Genomic DNA, 19,972 nt, shown 5'->3' with positions numbered 1-19,972 from the left:
CACTGATCAGTGGTTAAAATCCCCAGTGTGAACAGTTGTCTTATTATCAGTACCATTATATGAAATTCTACCTCATATCAGGATCTCGCCCAGGGCTCTTGGTGAAAGGAAAGGGCGCTACTAACTGATAACCAAACCATAAAATTTGGAATCTCAGGACTTGCACAGTACGTGAGAATTTACCAGGACAGGCTGCACACATTGAATACTAGTGAGATGTACCCAGCTTCCTGAGATGGATAAAACTAGCTGGCATACAAGGTGAGTAGGCTGCTTGGGGTAAATCCTCAGGTACTGTTGTGCCTTTGCCTTTCAATCTCGATGTGAGGTATAACATTATTTCTAATGTGCACTGATTTCCATTATCATTATTATAACTGTTTCATCAAGACTGAATTAGAGAGGGGCATTGGGAGTACAGATACATTGATTGCTGTGTAAAATATAATACAATTTAGTGATGATGCTAATGTTATTACTATAAGATACACATTCCGAGTATACAAGACTGAGAAAAACTCCCAAAGCAGAAAAATAAAATTCATTAAACTTTCGAATAGACCATCTCCCTTGTTCCTCTGTATACACCTGAAGGAAGGGAGATGGTCCCTTCAAAAACTAAAAAAATTTCATTTTCATGCTTTGTGGGCATTGCTCAAAGCTACTGCTCTTCACAAATGAGAAGAGATATAGTCCTGGGTATTTCTGAACATGGGAGTCATCTAAGTGGCGTATAATAGGTCTTTTTGGTGCCAATTTCTCTTTGAGGTTTTGGATCAGGATGATGACATTTATCCCCACAAAACTGGTAGTATTTGACCTTAGGAAGCACCTGGTGTAGCCATTGCAATCTGTTTGTTTGTAAATTCCTTAATTTATCAAGTAGAAGCATCGTGATTTGATATTCATATTGGCTTTCTTTGTTTAAATATTTCACAGTATACCAGCAACAACGGCCATCTCGGATCCACCTCACTTACCAAATCGTCCTTTTCACAGCAACCACACCTCTTCATAATTTCGTTAAAATTCATCAGTGACTTCTCGCCCTCTCCCCCCCCCCTTTTATTTCAGATATCTTAACTGAAGAGGAAAAAAAACCCTTGTCTAAATCCGGATGGGAATCCTTATCGAAATCTAATTAACTCTGGCTTGATTCGCTTACCTACCAAGTTTCACTAACCTCCATTAACATCATTTTACGAAATGGTGTGAACTGGGACACAGACAAATAAACTAGCGAGCAAGCACAGTTACATTTATAACTCTCATTCACCTTGTCATGCTAAGGTAATAAAATATCATAATTTGTATCCTGTTTTGTATTTAAAGCTCAATACAATATCACATGGAAAATAATCGACAAACTTTGCCTCTGTAAACAGCTAAAAAAATACTGAGCGTTAAAAAAAAGAGTATAAAATATATTTTTATTTAAAAAATCTTGTTTGAAAATATGTGAAAATATATAGATATATGTGACAGAATATATAAATATATGTATATATATATATGTATATATAAACATATATATATATATATATATATATATATATTATATATATATATATATATATATATATATATATATATATATATATATATATATATATATATATATATATATATATATATATATATATATATATATATATATATATATATCAAAGACTAATCTTCCAAGAGGAAATTTGAAGTAATCATAAAATATTATAAGATTAGGTACAATTTAATCTAAAATATTCTAATTTTCTGGGGGTCATGTACACATATACAAAACAACATCAGTGGTGAAAAATTCTCATAGAGATTACTCCATCTGGTGAATATTTTGTCATTAAACATCTGCACATATATACATACAAGACACACACAAAGCATAGCCCTGAGCATCCAAACGTAGGTTTGAAGTGTACGTATTCGTATACATTGCACACTCATAAGATGAAATGTATCAATGTCTATATACAGTAATGAACCTACTCAAAAAACATTTAGGATCAACAAGTAGAAACAAGTGATTCTCTTACTTATTCACTTTAAGACTGAAACCATAAGAATAATGATTTCTTGATCTGTCATAACATAACTAACAAAAACTTCATTATGAAGAAATCAAATTTATTTACAAGTATTCAACGGAAAAAATCTTCTCTCGTGACGTCTCTTTCGCCGTGCACCTTCGGAAAATTAATTTCTCTAACAGAACTTTCTTTTCCATATCAATACATCAATTTCTCTTCACACAATTCTTTTCTTACGTTACACTTGAGTTTCAGCATTTTAAAAATTTATTAAGAGCCTGAGTTACTTGAATTTCTGTGCTTATGGACTGAAACTTATCCTTGACTGCAGCAGAGTAGAATTTGTTTGGGCAGACAGAAGACTACCCCTTGCTCTCCTTAGGTGTCGCAGTGGAGGCCCCTGCGGTAGGACCAAAATGCCACCACACTTGTCAAAGGAGACGCTGTCTGGATGCCCTCGGAGGTAAGGTGAATTAATTTGGTTGAAAGAATTCCCAGGTGTTGATGACACTGGGTCTTTGGTTAGAACAGATAAGAAGTCTTTCCAGTACTTCCTGGCCCCTTGTTCACGGCAGATGTGACAAAGGAATAAGAAGAACCCTTGTAAAGTATTGAAAATGCAAAACAGGTAAGAGAAAACCTGACGTAACTGACTGACCGCCAACAGTCCAAATATCCAAGTAAATCCAAGTAAGAAGAACACGCAGACTGCCATTCTTAGCTGATTCATAAACAAAGTTCTTTCAGACATTGTTGAGTTGACGCGTGCTCGTCCACAAATGGCACCGTGGATGATCAGACTGTACATGACAACATTAACAGTCATTGTTAAAGCTAATGGAGGAAGAAAAGCATACTTGAATCCTTGAACAGACATCCAACATATTCTGTAATCACCACTGTAATCATTCCTGCTGTCATAGAGTGAATGATCGTAAATAAGAACGCTCAAGATGGGTAACACTGGAATACCCCAGGCACAGACTGAGGCTTTCCACAAGAATCTGGGAATGTATGTACCGACGACTTTGACAAATTTCAGATACTGGTGGACAGCTTCAACAAGCATCCAACCAAATGAAGCCAATATAAAGTAGTGAAGGCCAACAGCCACACTCCGACAGAGCTGGTCATTCCATGTCTGATTGATTCCTGCCAGGAAGATGACCATACTGCAGAAAACTGAGAAAGAAAGGTTCACTAATATCTTATTACTCAGGGACCGGCGCCATTTTTTGAAGACACAGAAAGTAGCGAATACTAACAGAAGACCTAAGATTGACAAGCAACAACCAATGATTGTTATAATATCTAGAACCAAAGCGTGAGGCCCTTCGAAGCCACTGTCCTCATTATAATTAATCAGTTGTGCAAAGTTGGTAAGGTGGTTGCAGAGACAAACATCATGTTGCCCTTGGCGTTCTCCTTTCGTGCAGCCTTTCTCTGACCATCCACCACGTTTATTGTTCAGCATAAAATCCCAATATACACATTTTGTGTCATTACCTGTTTTCATGGGCTTAAAAAGAATCCTCACTGGCTCCTCAAGATCTTTAATCACTTCTCCTTTATATGAAGCCATGATTATATGGCTATTCACAGAATAATTTTGATAGGTATTATCCTGGAAAAATTTTTCATTTTGGTAGATGGCAAATGCTAATGATACCTTATCTTTCTTTCCACTGAAATTCATGTTCTCTGGTTCCCGTATGGTCTTAGCAGAAACTGTGTATGTTAGGTTATTTGGAAGTATGATAGCAACTTCGGCATCTTCAAGTTCTTCTTTTTTGAATCCCATATGTAACCATTCTTCAGAATTACCCATTGATTTGAGCCCTATAATGGTTGAATTTGCCTCCAAGTCAAGGCGATCAACTGCAATATAATCTCCTGATGATTTCTTGATCTGGTCTCCATCAGCTTCTGGCAGCTTCACTTTGAAAGTTAATTCCTCAAAGGCCCCCAAAAGAGTACTTGTAGAGTTTAACTTTTTCTGTATTACTTCAAATGCTGTGGCATTTGCCCCCATAATATTGCTTACGACAGTCACAATATCATCAAAATTGTAAATCGAATCTTTAACCTCTGAGAGACTCTGGAAAGCTTTTGCAACAAAATATATATCCACTGGTAACAGCGATGACTTGTTGGCAGTTAGGTTTGCCAAGGTTGCACTTACAGCTGAATCTACGATACCCCTGTTTATTTCCCACAGGGTCTTTGTAACATTTGAAGGATCACCACTACAATTATGGGAAGGTTCCTCCCAAAAATACCCTTCTATGAAGTCTCCTAAGCATTCTCTTGTTACTGGGTCACCCTCAGGAGTTATACAGAGTTCCTCTGAAGTAACAATTTCATTTCCAACCGTTTCAGGCCATGTTAGGTTTCTTGGTGAGACAGAAGTACCATCAATAGTTACAGAACTAAGGCACCCAACGGTGCTTCTAATTCCTTCAAAATGACATCCACTGTCCTTCAAAACTTCGCTCATCATTAGCTTGTCTTTCAAAACTTCCAGAAGTTCCTTTTCACTCATTTTGACTCCATCTTTTATCTCACATTCTAGATGAAAGCTGTGAAGAACCTGTGTAAAGTCTGAGTTTGGTGTATAGAAGGACAAAGTATCACTGAACCTAAATAAATTATTTAGGTCACTAGTTTCAAGATCTCTCCTGAGAATATCACTACAGTGTTTAGAATTATTTGTTTGCTTCTTTGTTCGAAACGTAATATCATGCTTTTCAGGATGATACTCTTCTTCATTATTCAGGGTAACTACAAAAGTGTAAGTACTGAAGTCTCTGTGTAAAATAATATTCGATTTCGCCAACATGTAAGGTGGTCTTGTCCAAGTCTGACACTGATAATAGCCCTGCCTGTTTACCTTCAACAGATATTGGCAACCAGAATCTTTGGTTTGCTCAGGAGTTAATCCAATACCATTGACAAAACATTGTACATTTTCCTTCTGTTTACTCATCATAAGCTGCTCTGGATTTATATCAATGCACATTGTTTGTGAATCTTCATCTTTTGGCTTATTGACTCTCAGTTGTACAGAAACATTCTGCCGGATAATTTGCTGGCACATTATATTTTGTTTCACAACTTCACTGTTTTCCAGAATCCAGCCATCTTGTTGAAGCACACCATACTTGAGTTTATAATCTGTTTCAGGTAACCAGTTGATGTTGTCTTCAGTTCCAGAGTAAACTATTCGGTCTGGAACCCATTTTATGTCCATCCAAACAGATGAAACACCACTATCATTCAAGTGTTGTCTGTATACCCAATCTAAAAAGCCCACATTTGGAGTTGGAAGCTGAGCACCTTTTGCCAAGCAAAATTCATTTGCTTTTTGCCATGAGACATTCTCAGTGGAAGAGAAAACTTTGAAGCATATCTCGTTTTCTCCTTTAAACACAGGAGTACTCCAACCTGGAGGACATAAACAACTCCCACTATCTTGATCAGTGCACTGAGGACTAGGCATTGCTAATGACGCTCCTTGTTTTGGTGAATCCTGTAAATCAATGACAGCCATGAAGGGGAGTTTTTCCTGACAATCTGAAGTCTGAAGCTTTTTTGTTTCTAGATCAAAAGCAAGACAATCTTGGTCACTGTGAGGATTTTGCTCAAGCCATGATATACCATAGTTAGTGAATTCATTGAAATTTTGTATTTTCCATTGTGGAATACCTGGACCCTGGAAGATGAGGGGTCCAAGATGTCCAACTCGTTTAACTGGAAGCCATAACTTACTTTGATTGCTCATTTTCATAGCATATTTTTGAAAATAACTGAAATATTTCGGTAAAGTTGTTATATCAGGATTATCTAGTATTGTTTTTTCCTGGCTAGTTTTGTAGTTTTCCCTAAAAGCCTTTTCCCATGTCTCACTTTGTGATAAGGAAACGCACAATTTGTTCTTTATATTCTTGTAACCAACTGGACACCTGTCTAACCACTGACATGGAGATGAATCAAAGTCTAAGTATGCCCCGTTGTTGAAATCAGCTTTACATATGCCAGGGGATAATCGACCGTAATCTACTTTGCATCTAAAATGCTGTGGATAAACCTTGCCTGCCTCAGTGAAAGGCCAGATCAGTGGCTTTCCACTGTTAAAAGACTCTTTTTGTTTGTAGCAGAATGTTGCAAATGTGAGATTGGAAGTCTCGAGAAAATTTGCTTTTTTAAATATATTTTTAAAACTCTTCGAAAAATCTCTGTTTGCAAAGTTGAATAAATGCAAATCACTCCTTGGCATGTGAACGTGAAATCTATACTTCGTTAGCCAAAGGGAAGAATTTTCACCAGCTTCCTTGCTCGTCGAAATAACATCCCAAATATATTTATCAAGGTCCGGAAAGGCATTTTTAAAAAGAGTGCAAAGTTCAGCCTGCATTTCCTCCTGGGTTCTCTCAATTGGCTCGTATCTGTTTGCACGGAGGATAAGTGTAACCCAGTCTTTCAGTGTTATGAGCATTTTGTTACTTGCAAGTCTCTCTTCAGACCCTGGCAGCCAAGACTCACACCAGTATGTGCCCTGAGCCAGTTGCTTTGGACTGACATTCTCAGATATTCCTGGGACAACAGACTCAGATTTCGAGGAGTCGTGAACTGTGGATGGCTGGAGCCCCGAAGTGCTGTGATCAATGTACACGTTGTCCTGAAAGAAGAAAATGAATGTTAGATGAAAAGCTGACCTGTCAAGCTCCCTTAAATGTCTTCTGGGTAGCAGAAGTTTATCTTAGCTCCATGATTTTGTTCATTTCGTCATCTAATATTCTGAGCTGACGCTTCTTTAAACCATAGAACTTAGGGTGAGAGAAAATAGACCTTTTAATCTTAATGCTAAGGCTTCAGTATTAATGAGCATATACCTAATTGTTCATTGGGTTTTTTTTTAATATGTATCTAAGCCTGTATGCATCAGTGATCATTCGCTGGTTCTCTGAATAAATTTGATCCTCGATTCTTTTTCAATATCAAATACATCTAATGTTGGATTTGAAATATTCAGCAAAAGAACAAATGATCATTTATGTGTAAAGGCTTAGGTACATTGTTCATTATCCTTCAGCGTTTTATTAAAAAATAAACAAATGCATACAGGAAAAAATAAGGCTTTGCTACCCAGAGAAGTCCTAAAATTCCTAAATAAACGATCCAGAGGAATGAAAAAGGCTTTGTAGTACAATGCCTTTAACAGAGAAAATAACTACCATAATCCTTCCATATCTGACTGGTGGAAGGCCTTTGAAGTTAAGTTTATGTTTACCTATGGAAAACAATGAAAAAGGTTTTGATTACATATAGCAGTGTATAATAACATGCAAAGTATTGACTGTAATTCCCACAAAATCGCTCCAACAAGAAAACAAAAGAACAAGAATGGAACGATACAGATGTTCTTTGCACACAGGACAAACGTGTAATGTATTGCTTATGCAATAAAATTCATGCAAAGTAGACTGACCAAAACCATGTGTCTTAGCTAAATGTAACAATTTTGAGGAAGAAAATGTTTTGAGTCAACAATACTCCCGATCACAGGGGAAAATAATGTAAATAAATAATTTATGACGATTCTTAGTGGGTCAGTAATTCTCTCTCTGTCTGGGAGTGTCCCTAAGTCTTTAAAATTCTAGTTTTGCTGCTTGACGTTTTGAAAAATACTGCAATAAACAGCAACTATTCAGTCTTGAAATGACACCAGATCGGGACCTTAACAGCAAAGGGACTTGATAATAAGTGGCAGAGGTCCTGTCTGGTTGAAACAAAGACTGCTTTTCCTATATAAATGTTGCAAGCTTTTGTACTTAGAGTGCTGTGAAAATGCAGAATAAATTCTATTAAAGGCAATGACTCAATTTGCTTTATATATATATATATATATATATATATATATATATATATATATATATATATATATATATATATATATATATACATATATATCATAAAAACAGTCTATCCTTTTAAATCACTCTAATTTGCCAGTAATTTCTCCAGGTCAGGCGGCAGCTCCAAAACAAGACTTGCAGTTCCACCTTTGCTCGAGAAAAAAAAAAAAACAGTTTTTTGATTTATGAAAGTCAGGCCGCCAAGTAAAGCACTGTGGCACCTTCTGCCATTTAGCACTTAAAGCTATGAAAAGAGAGGACAGGAGTGGTTGGACAGCAATACTGAAGAAAGGAACCGGGGATGGTGGTAAAGTAAAAGGCTAAGAAGTGGGTGCAGGTAGGGGCTGAAGAGACGCTGCAAAGACTTTAGTGTTAAAAACAAAAGAGTTATTAACCTCGTATAGATTTGTGAGCATGGCAAACTGGGTGCCTCACCTTCCTCCAGAAAATGTGAGGCTGAAGAGAAAGCCGCTCCCCCGTGGACTTGCTGAACGCCTGGCAGGTGAGAACTATGTCGACGAAATCTTTCTGGCTAACTTTGATCCAGCCGTAATTTTCCTCGATGGGTCGAGAGGCTCTCACCTCGACTTTCAATTCCACGTCCGAAAAGTCGATGGATTTGTCTGCCGGGGTTGGAATGGAGTTAGGGAATAAATACAAAATTGGACAGGAATATATATATATATATATGTATATATATATATATATATATATATATATATATATATATATATATATATATATATATATATATATATATATATATATATATATATATATATGATCATGATCACTTTAACACGTGATTAGTTGATCATACAACACCACCGGAAAAAGAATGAGAGACTGAGTGTAAGTCCTGACCAGTTTCAGCTTTATTTCATAGCCATTGACGAAGGACTGACACATAGTGGCACAGATCATAATAGATATACTACAGAGATAGTACGGACGATCATACACAATCGTTTGTGGCTACGAATCCACAAAGGGGAGTGGCAGCAGAACTCATTAGTGGTAGAAATCACAACATATACTCAATGGACAGCACCGACAAATATACAGACCGCTCGAGACTACAAATGTACACCTGACAGGTGTTAAAGGGGAGGGGCGAAATAACTCATTAGTGCTAGTGACCTCATTCTATTTTTACAAACATGATAATCCTTGTTCCATACATGTATACTGCCTTCCTTAGGATTTAAACATTTTACACATTTCTTTTGAAATTATAGTATCAAGTCTATACAAGCCTTGACTGACATTCATATTATGGCCATAACTTTCTTTCCAGTGCATTATTAGGATAAACTATCTTTTTTACCATTTCCAAGCTGGTAGTATGATTGTTCTCACTGACTTGTAAAAAACTCCACTGTTCACCTGTGCATTTCTTACACTTTTTTTTACGCTGTTCGATTCTCTTTTCCTGTGTAATCCAGTTTGCCCGATGTAAAAGTTGTCACGAGACTTACATGGAATTTTATAAACACACCCTTTAGTATTGTCGGGAGAGTTCTTTATAAATACATGTTTCATTGTTGCATTGTTCTTAAATGGGACATTAACACCAAAACTCTTTTTTGTTTTGATACAGAGTCTTTTTTGTAGCTTCTAATGAATTATCTAATATACACAATCATAATGTTTCAGCTTCTTGCCTGTAATCCTAATCTTATCTATTTCATCATCAATATATTCAGGGCTACATATACGTAATGCTCTTGACAGCATAGATGTGAACACTGATTTCGTAACCTTATTACTTTGACCAGAATAAAAATGCACATAGGAAGAATTATTAGTAGGATTTCCGTAAACAGTGTATTTATTTCTATATATCAGGCAGTCTAAAAAGGATAGGCACCTCTCCTTTTCCATTTTCACAGTGAATTTAATTGAAGGCATTAATGGATTTAACTTGTCGAGAAAGTTATTGATAAATCATAACTTCAACATACCTGAACCATACTACATTGCGTAGAAAGATTTTGTTTTTAATATTTTTCTTTGAAAAAATTTCATATACAAATTGCTTAACACTGGAGATAGCGGGTTTGTCATCGCCATACCAGAATTTTGTGAATAAAATTTCCCACTGAATTGAAATTTACACTTTTTTACGCAATGGGTTTAGTTAAAGTATGCTTGGAAAATGGGCTATCCAGCTGTGTGCTTTCTAATAATTCCGATGAAAATTCCAGAAGATCATCAATAGGTACCTTCGTGAACAGTGATACTACATCAAAACACTACTACTACTACTACTACTACTACTACTACTACTACTACTACTACCTAGATTCAGCCAGCCTCCAAGTCTGGATTAACTATTAATCTGTGCATTATTTAGTTTATTTATCGGGTCCACATTATTCTTCATATTAGCTTCAGAGTTGATACCCAATAGGTACTTTGTTAGATCGTACGATGCGGAACCAACTGAGCTAAAAATTGGCCTGGTCGAAAGATTGGTTTTGTGAGCAATTATTGCACCATACATATAGGCAGCGATAGAAAGGTCACACACAACTTTTTTTTAAGCTTTCATTTCCTTTTAATAGCTTTTTAACTTTCCTGTCGAAATTCCTATTCACAGTTTCTTACGGGATTTTATTTAACTCTGTGTGTTATTGCCACTTAAAAGACTATCCATTTTTTTCTATAAACTAAGTTCTTTTTAAGATTGCCAGCGCACCTGATTTGTCTGCTTTCGTCGTGTGCATATTTTTTATCTATTTTCAGTTGATTGTTGGCAACCATAAATCTTTTAGGGATATCTGTGGTGTCTGTCTTTTCAAATTTTCTTCAAATGGTTGCGTACGTTCGTCCGTACCGTCTCTGTAGTATATATTAGTCAGTGACGCAGCCTGGGAAACCCCGCCTCGCCCCCACAGGGATCTTTGTACACCTTGTTCTTTATTTTGTCGAGAGTCCATAGATTCAGAATCTGCTTGTTTACCATCTCTCCTTTGGGGCTTTCGGATGACAGAACCAAAATTCGAAACACTTTAACAGGAAAAATCGATTTAAAAAAAAATTAAGTATTTTCACACGACACTGACATGAAAAAGCTAATTTTGGTTAGTTTCGCAGGAATATATATTTTTTGAGGTATGCTGAATTCAGTGGTCAAAACGGACAGATGGTAAACAAGCAGATTCTGAATTTATAGAGTCTAGAGAAAAGAAAAAGTAGTTCCTTGAAAAATCCCGGGGGGGGGCGGTTGGTTTCGTTCTCGGCTCATGGATTAACATATTGTGATTTCTACCACTATGAATCAGTCTTTCGTCAGTGGCTTGTAAATAGAGCTGAAACCGGTTAGAACCTACACCCAGTCTCTCATTCTTTCACCCGTGGTGATGTGGGATATATGTGTACATGTATATATATATATATATATATATATATATATATATATATACATGCAGTATATATACATAAATATATATGTATATGGATATATATATATGTATATAATATATACAGTATATATATATATATATATATATACAGTATATATATATATATATATATATATATATATATATATATATATATATATATATATATATATATATATATATATATATATATATATATATATATATATATATGCTTAAATGACTATGCATGAGATGTATATACAGTAATCCTTCAACTGTCCGGATTAATAGAGCCTAGGGCTCGTCGGATAATGGCAAAATCCAGATAGGGGCGAATATAAAAAAATCTAGGGTATTCAAGGGAACTCTGTACCTGTCTTCACCTAACCTTGTTGCTACCACATGACTGTGAACACTCAATATGCTTATAAACAACTCCCATCACACTTCAAACTTAAAGCTTCATGCAAAAAGGAATTATCTATCTTTTCCCCATATTTTGTAGAAAATATACTGCATAGATGCACTTTGAAAAAAAATGTAATCCCATCTTTTTCTCTCCCTCGTAATGATACAGTTCAGCAGGTAGGTAGTCTATCTGGTTTACCCACAGCCTACCATGGTTTTATGGCCATTGATAATACTTTCATACAGCAACTTTCTTATCAGTTGTTACCATATTGTATTACCATACACAAGATACAAACTGTGCATGTGTGAACTATTGATCTAGGGTAGGTGTTACACTTACAGTATCCATTTGCATAGGTCAAATAGGCTATTACAGCTATATTTAAGATGAAGATAATGGTACTGAAACTGATATTTTACTGTGTCCATCTGTAATGTATTATACCATCATCGTAATATGTATAAAAAACCAATTGGTCGCCATTTGCAATGACTAATGTTTAAATTCCCAGAATCAGCTGATTGAGCCTACTAGGGAGAGAATTATGCGAATAATTTTCAAGTTGCTTAAAGATACAAATGTTCTATTTTTGTACATAAATGTAAAATGGGTACACAAAGGTAAGCTAACATACTTTTATGTTAAAGTAAAATCCCTCAAAATCACAAAACAGCTGTTTCCCGGTTCGTTTGTTTACCTATTCAACACTGCATCCCTACCTGTTCCCACCCAGGGAAACGGCTCCCAAGCTCCACCCAGTTCCAAAACAACCCCTTCTCCACAGTCTTACTGCCCCTTCTCTCCCACGGCACCCAGCCATCCGACCCACTCCCCCATTTTGGAAACTTTTTGAGGTCTTCCCTACCCCAAAACCCTTTCTTAGTCTGTTCGAGTGTAAGCAGTGTTATCAACATTTTCCTGAGGTTGCGCAGCATTACCAACCATCGGAGAGCAGCTTTTTCATATTTTTAAAGATTTACATGTATCATATATCTTTGAGGCCTTAGTCCATGGTCCAGATGTTTAATATAATGTTGAGTTCTGGATAATGACGATACAGATAATTGAAGGGTGACTGTATTCACATGCATCATAGGAAAAATGAAATGCTGGGCAGGAATCCTGACTGGTTTCGTCTTTGTATTTAAAACAGGTTTGGATTTTCATTCAGTGTTAAATTTTCCCTGTGGTATGTCTAAATATCACACACACACACATATATATATATATGTGTGTATATATATATATATATATATATATATATATATATATATATATATATATATATATATATATATATATATATATATATATATATATATATATGTAAACAGATGTATGCTATATTCATAAACACCAAAGTATATGACAGAAACCCAAGAACATCTCCAAAAATACGTCTGGAAGTGAATGATGATATGCATGAATGTAATTAACAACCATAAAATCCCTACCAAAGACCTATCACTGTAAATTTTGCCTTAAAACTGGATATGAACCAATTAAAACTCATTAAGCAACTATCAGTTAACCTCACGCATAAGTTGAAGGTGCTGACACTAACCTGCGGCCGATTCCCCGCTGTTGACGACGCAAAAGAAGTCCAGTTTCTGCTGACAGTCCTCCAGCTGGAACTCTCCGGAAGTGACATCGAAGGCGGCGCAGTCAGTGGACCAGTTCTTCGGAGGGTCCTTCCATGTGATGAAGTCGGCGCGTGCTGGGGTATCAACTGTCATGATCTCAAATTTATAAGTCTACAGGGTCGCCAGCATATTCATCAATAACTCACAATTACTCTCATGAATCATATTGGAGGACTAAAGAGCAAAATAGGAAGGAACTGAAACCTTGTGCAGATGTAAACTTAGGTTGATTCAAGTTATGGCAAGTAATGTGGAAGTTGATACAGGTTATGGACTTAATTCTCAGAGGAAAAGCCTACTCTCACAGCAAAGTGTTTGAGATCTATGCCTTCAAAATATTAGTGATTATAGACTGATAACTTGGTTAGAAACACCTATTGACGGGCAAACATGCAGGAAATAGGGATTTGATTATGATGTCACTTATGACAAAATTTGAACATTAGCACAACCTTTAGCTGCAAGAAATGTAACGGACGTATAGACATGAATTGGCTGATAATGCAGCATAGCCAGAGATATAATTCTAAAATGAATATTAATATATAACACAAAATCCACGGGAAGGATTCTTAACATCACTCCATCAATGACTCCATAGTTTACCAAATAATTTTCAAGCTACCAGATCTATGCAAGTTCCGTGGCCCTCTGACCAGACTGCACAACTATAAGTACAGACTCATCTGATGTGGAATGCTTCTGCAGCTGAGTCAATTACATGAAGATGTAACATACAGATTATACTTATAATTAGGAGAGTGAAAGCCAATTCACCTAATCAAGGTACATTTGAGACCTTAGTGAAACCCTTACTTGGCGTTATCGGAACCAACGTTGAGAGTCTCTTTGCCAGAAACATTATCAGGCAAATATATATGGACTACATTTTTATATGGAGGTGTTTCATCTTCAAAGAGAATAAAACGAGGTTCGGTTATAGATCTGAAGAGAAAGGAATACCTTGTTTGTGTAAGATTTTCATCAATAAATACTCTATGCAGAAAGTATTTGCATCTGAATATTGCACATATAAGCATGTGTGTATCTGTTTATCTGTTGTGTGTGTGAATACATGATTGTCTGATTTACATGCATCAAATGTAAGATGTAGCAACAAATAAGACTAAACTCTGTGGTCAGTCTTCATTATTATTATTATTATTATTATTATTATTATTATTATTATTATTATTATTCCAAGTCTGCAACCATTCATAAACAGAACAAAGCACCTACTCTCACCAACTTATAAAGTAAGCTCCCTAAGGACGGAATGCCCGACAGGCAATGAGATTATGACAGAATGCCGAGGCGTGAAAGAGAGTAAAAAGCAGAGACGAACAAAGAAACAACAAATCTAAGCAAATCCGGAATCTCCTGAGAGGATGACATCCCACGGTGTGTGTGTGTGTGTTCAAAGATTTAAGCAGATGGTCGAAATTGTCAGTTCTTGATATCCTGATGAATTTCACATGGTCTGTGCTTATATGGAATGCATTTCTTTCTTTCTGCGTTTACTATTATTATTATTATTACTATTATTATTATTATTATTATTATTATTATTATTATTATATTATTATTATTATTATTATTATTATTATTATTATTATTATATTATTATTGGCTGGTTGGAGGTTGTGTTCGCCCGTGTAAGTCTTTCTCTTTGTTCGTCAGTTCATAAATATCTCAAGACTTTACCGGTAGATTTCCATCAAAATTTTTGGGGAAGGAGATGGGTTATTAGCCTAGAAAAAAGGAAAATATGCGCCGAATTTTCTTCGGCACAATCGAATTTTCTGTACAGCGTATAATGCTGTATGAAACTCTCAGCCACTGCCCATGAAACTCTCAGCCGCGGCCCATGAAACTTTCAACCACGGCCCCCTGGTGGCCTGTGTTGTTGGTACCTATAGCGGTGCCAGACGCACGATCATGGCTAAACTTTAACGTCAAATAGAATAAAAACTACTGAGGCTAGAGGGCTGCAATTTGGTATGATTGATGACTGGAGAGTGGATGATCAACATACAAATTTGCAGCCCTCTAGCCTCAGTAGTTTTTAAGATCTGAGGGCGGACGGACAGACAAAAATCCACCTCGATAGTGTTCTTTTACAAAAAACTAAAAAGGAACGAATTTGGGGCGGATGAAATTCCGGAACTGAAGCAGATTGAGTGGTTGGATGTTTGTGCTATCGGAGTGCTTACTAGTCAGTGTCACTGCGAGAAATATTTTGCATTCTTAAAAAGCCGTAGTAGACGATAACGGTTTTTAGTTTGCTGTAAAAGAAAACTATTGTGAATGCTTTGTCTGTCCGTCCGCACTTTTCCTGTCCGCCCTCAGATCTTAAAAACTACTGAGGCTAGAGGGCTGCAAATTGTTATGTTGATCATCCAACCTCCAATCATCAAACATACCGAATTGCAGCCCTTAAGCCTTAGAAGTTTTTATTTTATTTAAGGTTAAAGTTGGCCAAAATCGTGCTCTGTCACGATATAGGACAGGCCACCACCGGTCAGTGGTTAAAGCTTCATGGATCGCGGCTCATACAGCATTATACAGAGGCCACCGAATGATAGATCTAATTTTGGTGGTCTGGATTATACACCGACCAGAAAACTCAATTTGTGCCACAGAAACTTTGGCGCATATTTTACTATCTTTTTTTGTGAATAATCGAAGCTCTGGGTTTCTGTTCTTCCTTCTGTTACCCCTGACTCTTCCAATAAAAATTCCATTCTCCAAAAGGAGGGTCTGGCACTTCCTTATGGGATTCAAGTACACTTTTACAGGACGGCGGGAGTTGAGAAATTTAGGGGAAAACAGTGAAAGGAAGTGAATTCCAAAGCTGCAAGTCAGTGAAAAACTCTAACAAAAGGGAACAATAAAAGAGTGGTTATGAACTAAAAACCAATGATAATAATAATAATAATAATAATAATAATAATAATAATAATAATAATAATAATAATAATAATAATAATCATAGTTGTGTTAGGCTGAATTTATATTTATTTATCAAATCTAATACTCCTTGAAGTTTACATATTTCACAATATATTCATATTCATATATATATATATATATATATATATATATATATATATATATATATATGTATATATGTATATGTTTATATGGATTCATGAAAACTGTATATGTATCTAAACATATAAAATTATATATTATATATACATATAAACTTATATATATATATATATATATATATATATATATATATATATATATATATATATAAATTCATATATATTTATATATATATATATATATATATATATATATATATATATATATATATATATATATATATATATATATATATATATATATATAATGTCAAGTGTCAAATATGTAGATTTCAAAAAGCATTAGATTTAACAAATAAATCTAAATTTAGCTGAACAAAATCATTATCATTATTAATTTGTTCTACAAGAAATATTTGAAAAGCAGCACAATCACCAAGAGATTACTGCGCTACAGTACGTGCAAGATGCGAATTGCATGAATAGGTATTATTTTAATCAGTGATAATGTTATGTGAATAGCCAAAAGTCGTACATAAAAGCTGTTAGAATAATTACAGGATCAAAATCATTGATTAAATTGTATAAACATGATCAACAATTATAGAGTTGCATAATTGCATAGAACTTCGATCTTAAAATCACCAAAATAGTACAACAACATTAAATGATTTTAGGAAGTAAATGAGCTATGTTAATTTTCTTTATGAACATTTAGAAGCAAAGAAATCGCAATTGCCTAATTGTCATTAATAACCACATTATTATAAAATATGCGATTATAGCACAATACTTCCAAGAAAACTTTGGTAATGAAAGAAGTAAGGTTGACACGAGTCATAACATTCACTAACGATTAGAAAATAATCCTATATTCTGTAATACTATTACTGCCGATAAAACTGGACTTTACATATGTATAATTATAACCAGTAATTGTACTGATTAATCATAATAGGCAGTTACGCTCAGAAAATGATTTTTAAAACATTAATATAAAATCGCGTAGTAAAGAAATAACATAATAACCGTAACCCTTAACTATATGCCCGTCAAGAACTTTTGATATCAAAATTGCCAAGTTTGTAGAACCACAGAGGCTATTTTTGTCTCATAATTATCAGTTGGAAAAAATAAATGGTGCACATCTGTGTAATTATAAGTGGTTATGCCGAGCAGATACGACTAACGATTCTGATGCTTATAACAATGAATAACGGACTGTTACCAGAAAAAACCAACATAATTTTTCACACTCTTCAGTTTGGAAATATAAAGCTTCCCGCAATTATGAATAAGCAGCGATTGTACATGACGTTAAATACAACTCGGTAAGTGATCATTACCTCAAGATCCCATATTAATCAAATTAATTTACTAATACATGAATGAACATTGAGTCAAAAAGACAAACATGCAGACTTGAAGGCTCTCATACTTACAAGGGGATCGTCCCAGCCACTGGTAGTGCCCCAGGTAACTGGTCAACGCTGTCCACGTGATATTCTCTGTCCATTCGCTGGGCCACTGTATACCCAGGTACATGGACTGGTTACGGGAGGGCAGGAAGGCGTCCTGGTCACGGCAGTACTTGTGGGCATCGCTCCATGTCTGTTGGTTCGATGATGATCAATGAGTTTTTAACATTTATTTTTTCAGTGAATGTGCACAACAGAGTTAAGTTTAGAGTACAAAAATGGTGCCATTGTCCGGACGGTTTTCATAGATTTCATAAACAAGAAAGGAGCAAAGTCAGGTTAAGAGGTTTTGAGGGAATATAGTTCATTAACAAGAGCACTGGGAGAATACAAAGCTCCGTCAAGGCAAGCAATCTGCGGGGGGAGGAGGTTGTATACACTAAGAGTTAAGTTAAGTATACCTTAGTTTAACCAGACCACTGAGCTGATTAACAGCTCTCCTAGGGCTGGCCCGAAGGATTAGACTTATTTTACGTGGCTAAGAGACAATTGGTTACCTATCAACGGGACCTACAGCTTATTGTGGAATCCGAATCACGTTATACCGAGAAATGAATTTCTATCACCAGAAATAAATTCCTCTAATTCTACACTAAGAGTTCCCTTATCTAGATCTGAATCAACCTCAAAATCTAATCTTTAGTTGCCTTAACGAGGATCAGCTTTGCCGAGACTGTAACAGAGATAAAAAATATTAATAAGTCTGCATGTGTGTGTAACCGTGGCGCTGAAACTAAATATAATGGTGGTTTGGTCGTTTAGCGACAATGCAGTCATGCATCGTCTTTGGAGCCCATTATTGGAGGTCAAAGGTCACCGAATGGAAGAAGCCTTGATTGCTGCTTCTTTCTTTCGGTGGGGTCAAATCACTGTAAAAACTAAGACAGAACTTTTTGAGTAATATTGCTAACAAACCGACAGTACAAACAGACACAGACCAACTCCAAAACAAACAAATATACAGAAGGGAACACAATCATGGACTCCTTGTTAAAGGCAATTCAGTACATCGGGTGAGCCTCATTTCTTGGAAGGTCTGGAGAGGATGTTGGACCTAGGATTTTATTATTATTATTATTATTATTATTATTATTATTATTATTATTATTATTATTATTATTATTTTCTGTTCCATAACAGATATTTATATCCCTCCAAAAATCAAATCATAATATTTTAACCCCAATTAAAGTCTGATTATAAGTTAAGGATTTGTAAAGAATATGAATTTGAAAACCTTGTATAGGGATGAAATAAGAGTCTTGATAAAAATTTTAATTACGAATGTTTTGTTCTGAAGTCTTAAATGAATTCTGACACAACAGCAAAGTCGGGTTTTATGAGCTTATAATTATATCCGACTTGAGCAATCTGGAAATAGAGAATAAAGGCGCATGAATTCTGCATCCTTTTTCTTTTTAGCTTTCCTTTTAAAAAACAGAGAGGTCTTTGGTCACTTATAATATTGCAAGGAAATTCGTTCAAGGAATCCAGGTACAGGACTGACAGCCTATTACGCTTTATCTAACAAAATCTAGACTATTGAAACATACGATAATTATCTTCCTCATCGCACTTTCTCTCACTTTCTCTCTGTTCTTCTATATATATATATATATATATATATATATATATATATATATACTGTATATATATATGTATGTATATGTATATGTTATTGTCATTTATTAGAACGGCTAGGTTTTTAAGCACACTTATGTGGTTGCTAGAAACAAGTGATGTTCTGATAAAGAATTCTCAGTCTTGATTTATTCAATATGGTGGATAGCGCTGCGAACACTTCGCCTTTATATCTGTCCCTTGGGTCTACACCGCTATCCTCTGAATATATAATGTGTTTCGGACAACTAGATAACTAATCTTCGTGCCTAAGAAGATTATCGGTATTTTAAGTAGCAACGCATGCCTGGGTTCATGGTAAACAGTATTGATTCTTGCGCAGTTAAAATTTTATTTTTACTTTTGGTCAAATGGAGAAACAAAGGGTTATTTAGAACCTTGGATAGATTGTAAAATTACGTTTCTGATCATTCAAGT

General features: G+C 35.3%; 1 protein-coding gene across 5 annotated transcripts in view; it reads right to left on the bottom strand.

Moving 5' to 3' along the window:
* Positions 1-1,716: 1,716 nt before the first annotated feature.
* Positions 1,717-19,972, bottom strand: part of LOC136855143 (uncharacterized) — a 32,318-nt gene continuing 14,062 nt past the window's right edge. Inside the window, exons 2-5 of one of the 5 annotated variants that reach the window (XM_067132024.1) lie at positions 17,879-18,047; positions 13,305-13,457; positions 8,375-8,562; positions 1,717-6,702 (exon numbers count right to left, since the gene is read on the bottom strand). In XM_067132024.1, the coding sequence (XP_066988125.1) occupies positions 2,326-6,702; positions 8,375-8,562; positions 13,305-13,457; positions 17,879-18,047 (4,887 nt within the window). In that variant the 3' untranslated portion in view covers positions 1,717-2,325. Of the gene's footprint in view, positions 6,703-8,334; positions 8,563-13,304; positions 13,470-17,878; positions 18,048-19,972 lie in introns of those variants that run through there. The other 4 variants (XM_067132023.1, XM_067132028.1, XM_067132025.1 and 1 more) reach the window with 4 other exon arrangements.

Source organism: Macrobrachium rosenbergii, chromosome 30, assembly GCF_040412425.1.
Source record: "Macrobrachium rosenbergii isolate ZJJX-2024 chromosome 30, ASM4041242v1, whole genome shotgun sequence".
Taxonomy (NCBI): Eukaryota; Metazoa; Arthropoda; class Malacostraca; order Decapoda; family Palaemonidae; genus Macrobrachium; species Macrobrachium rosenbergii.
Note: the sequence above shows the minus strand (reverse complement) of the source record. Positions and strands in the feature narration are given on the sequence as shown.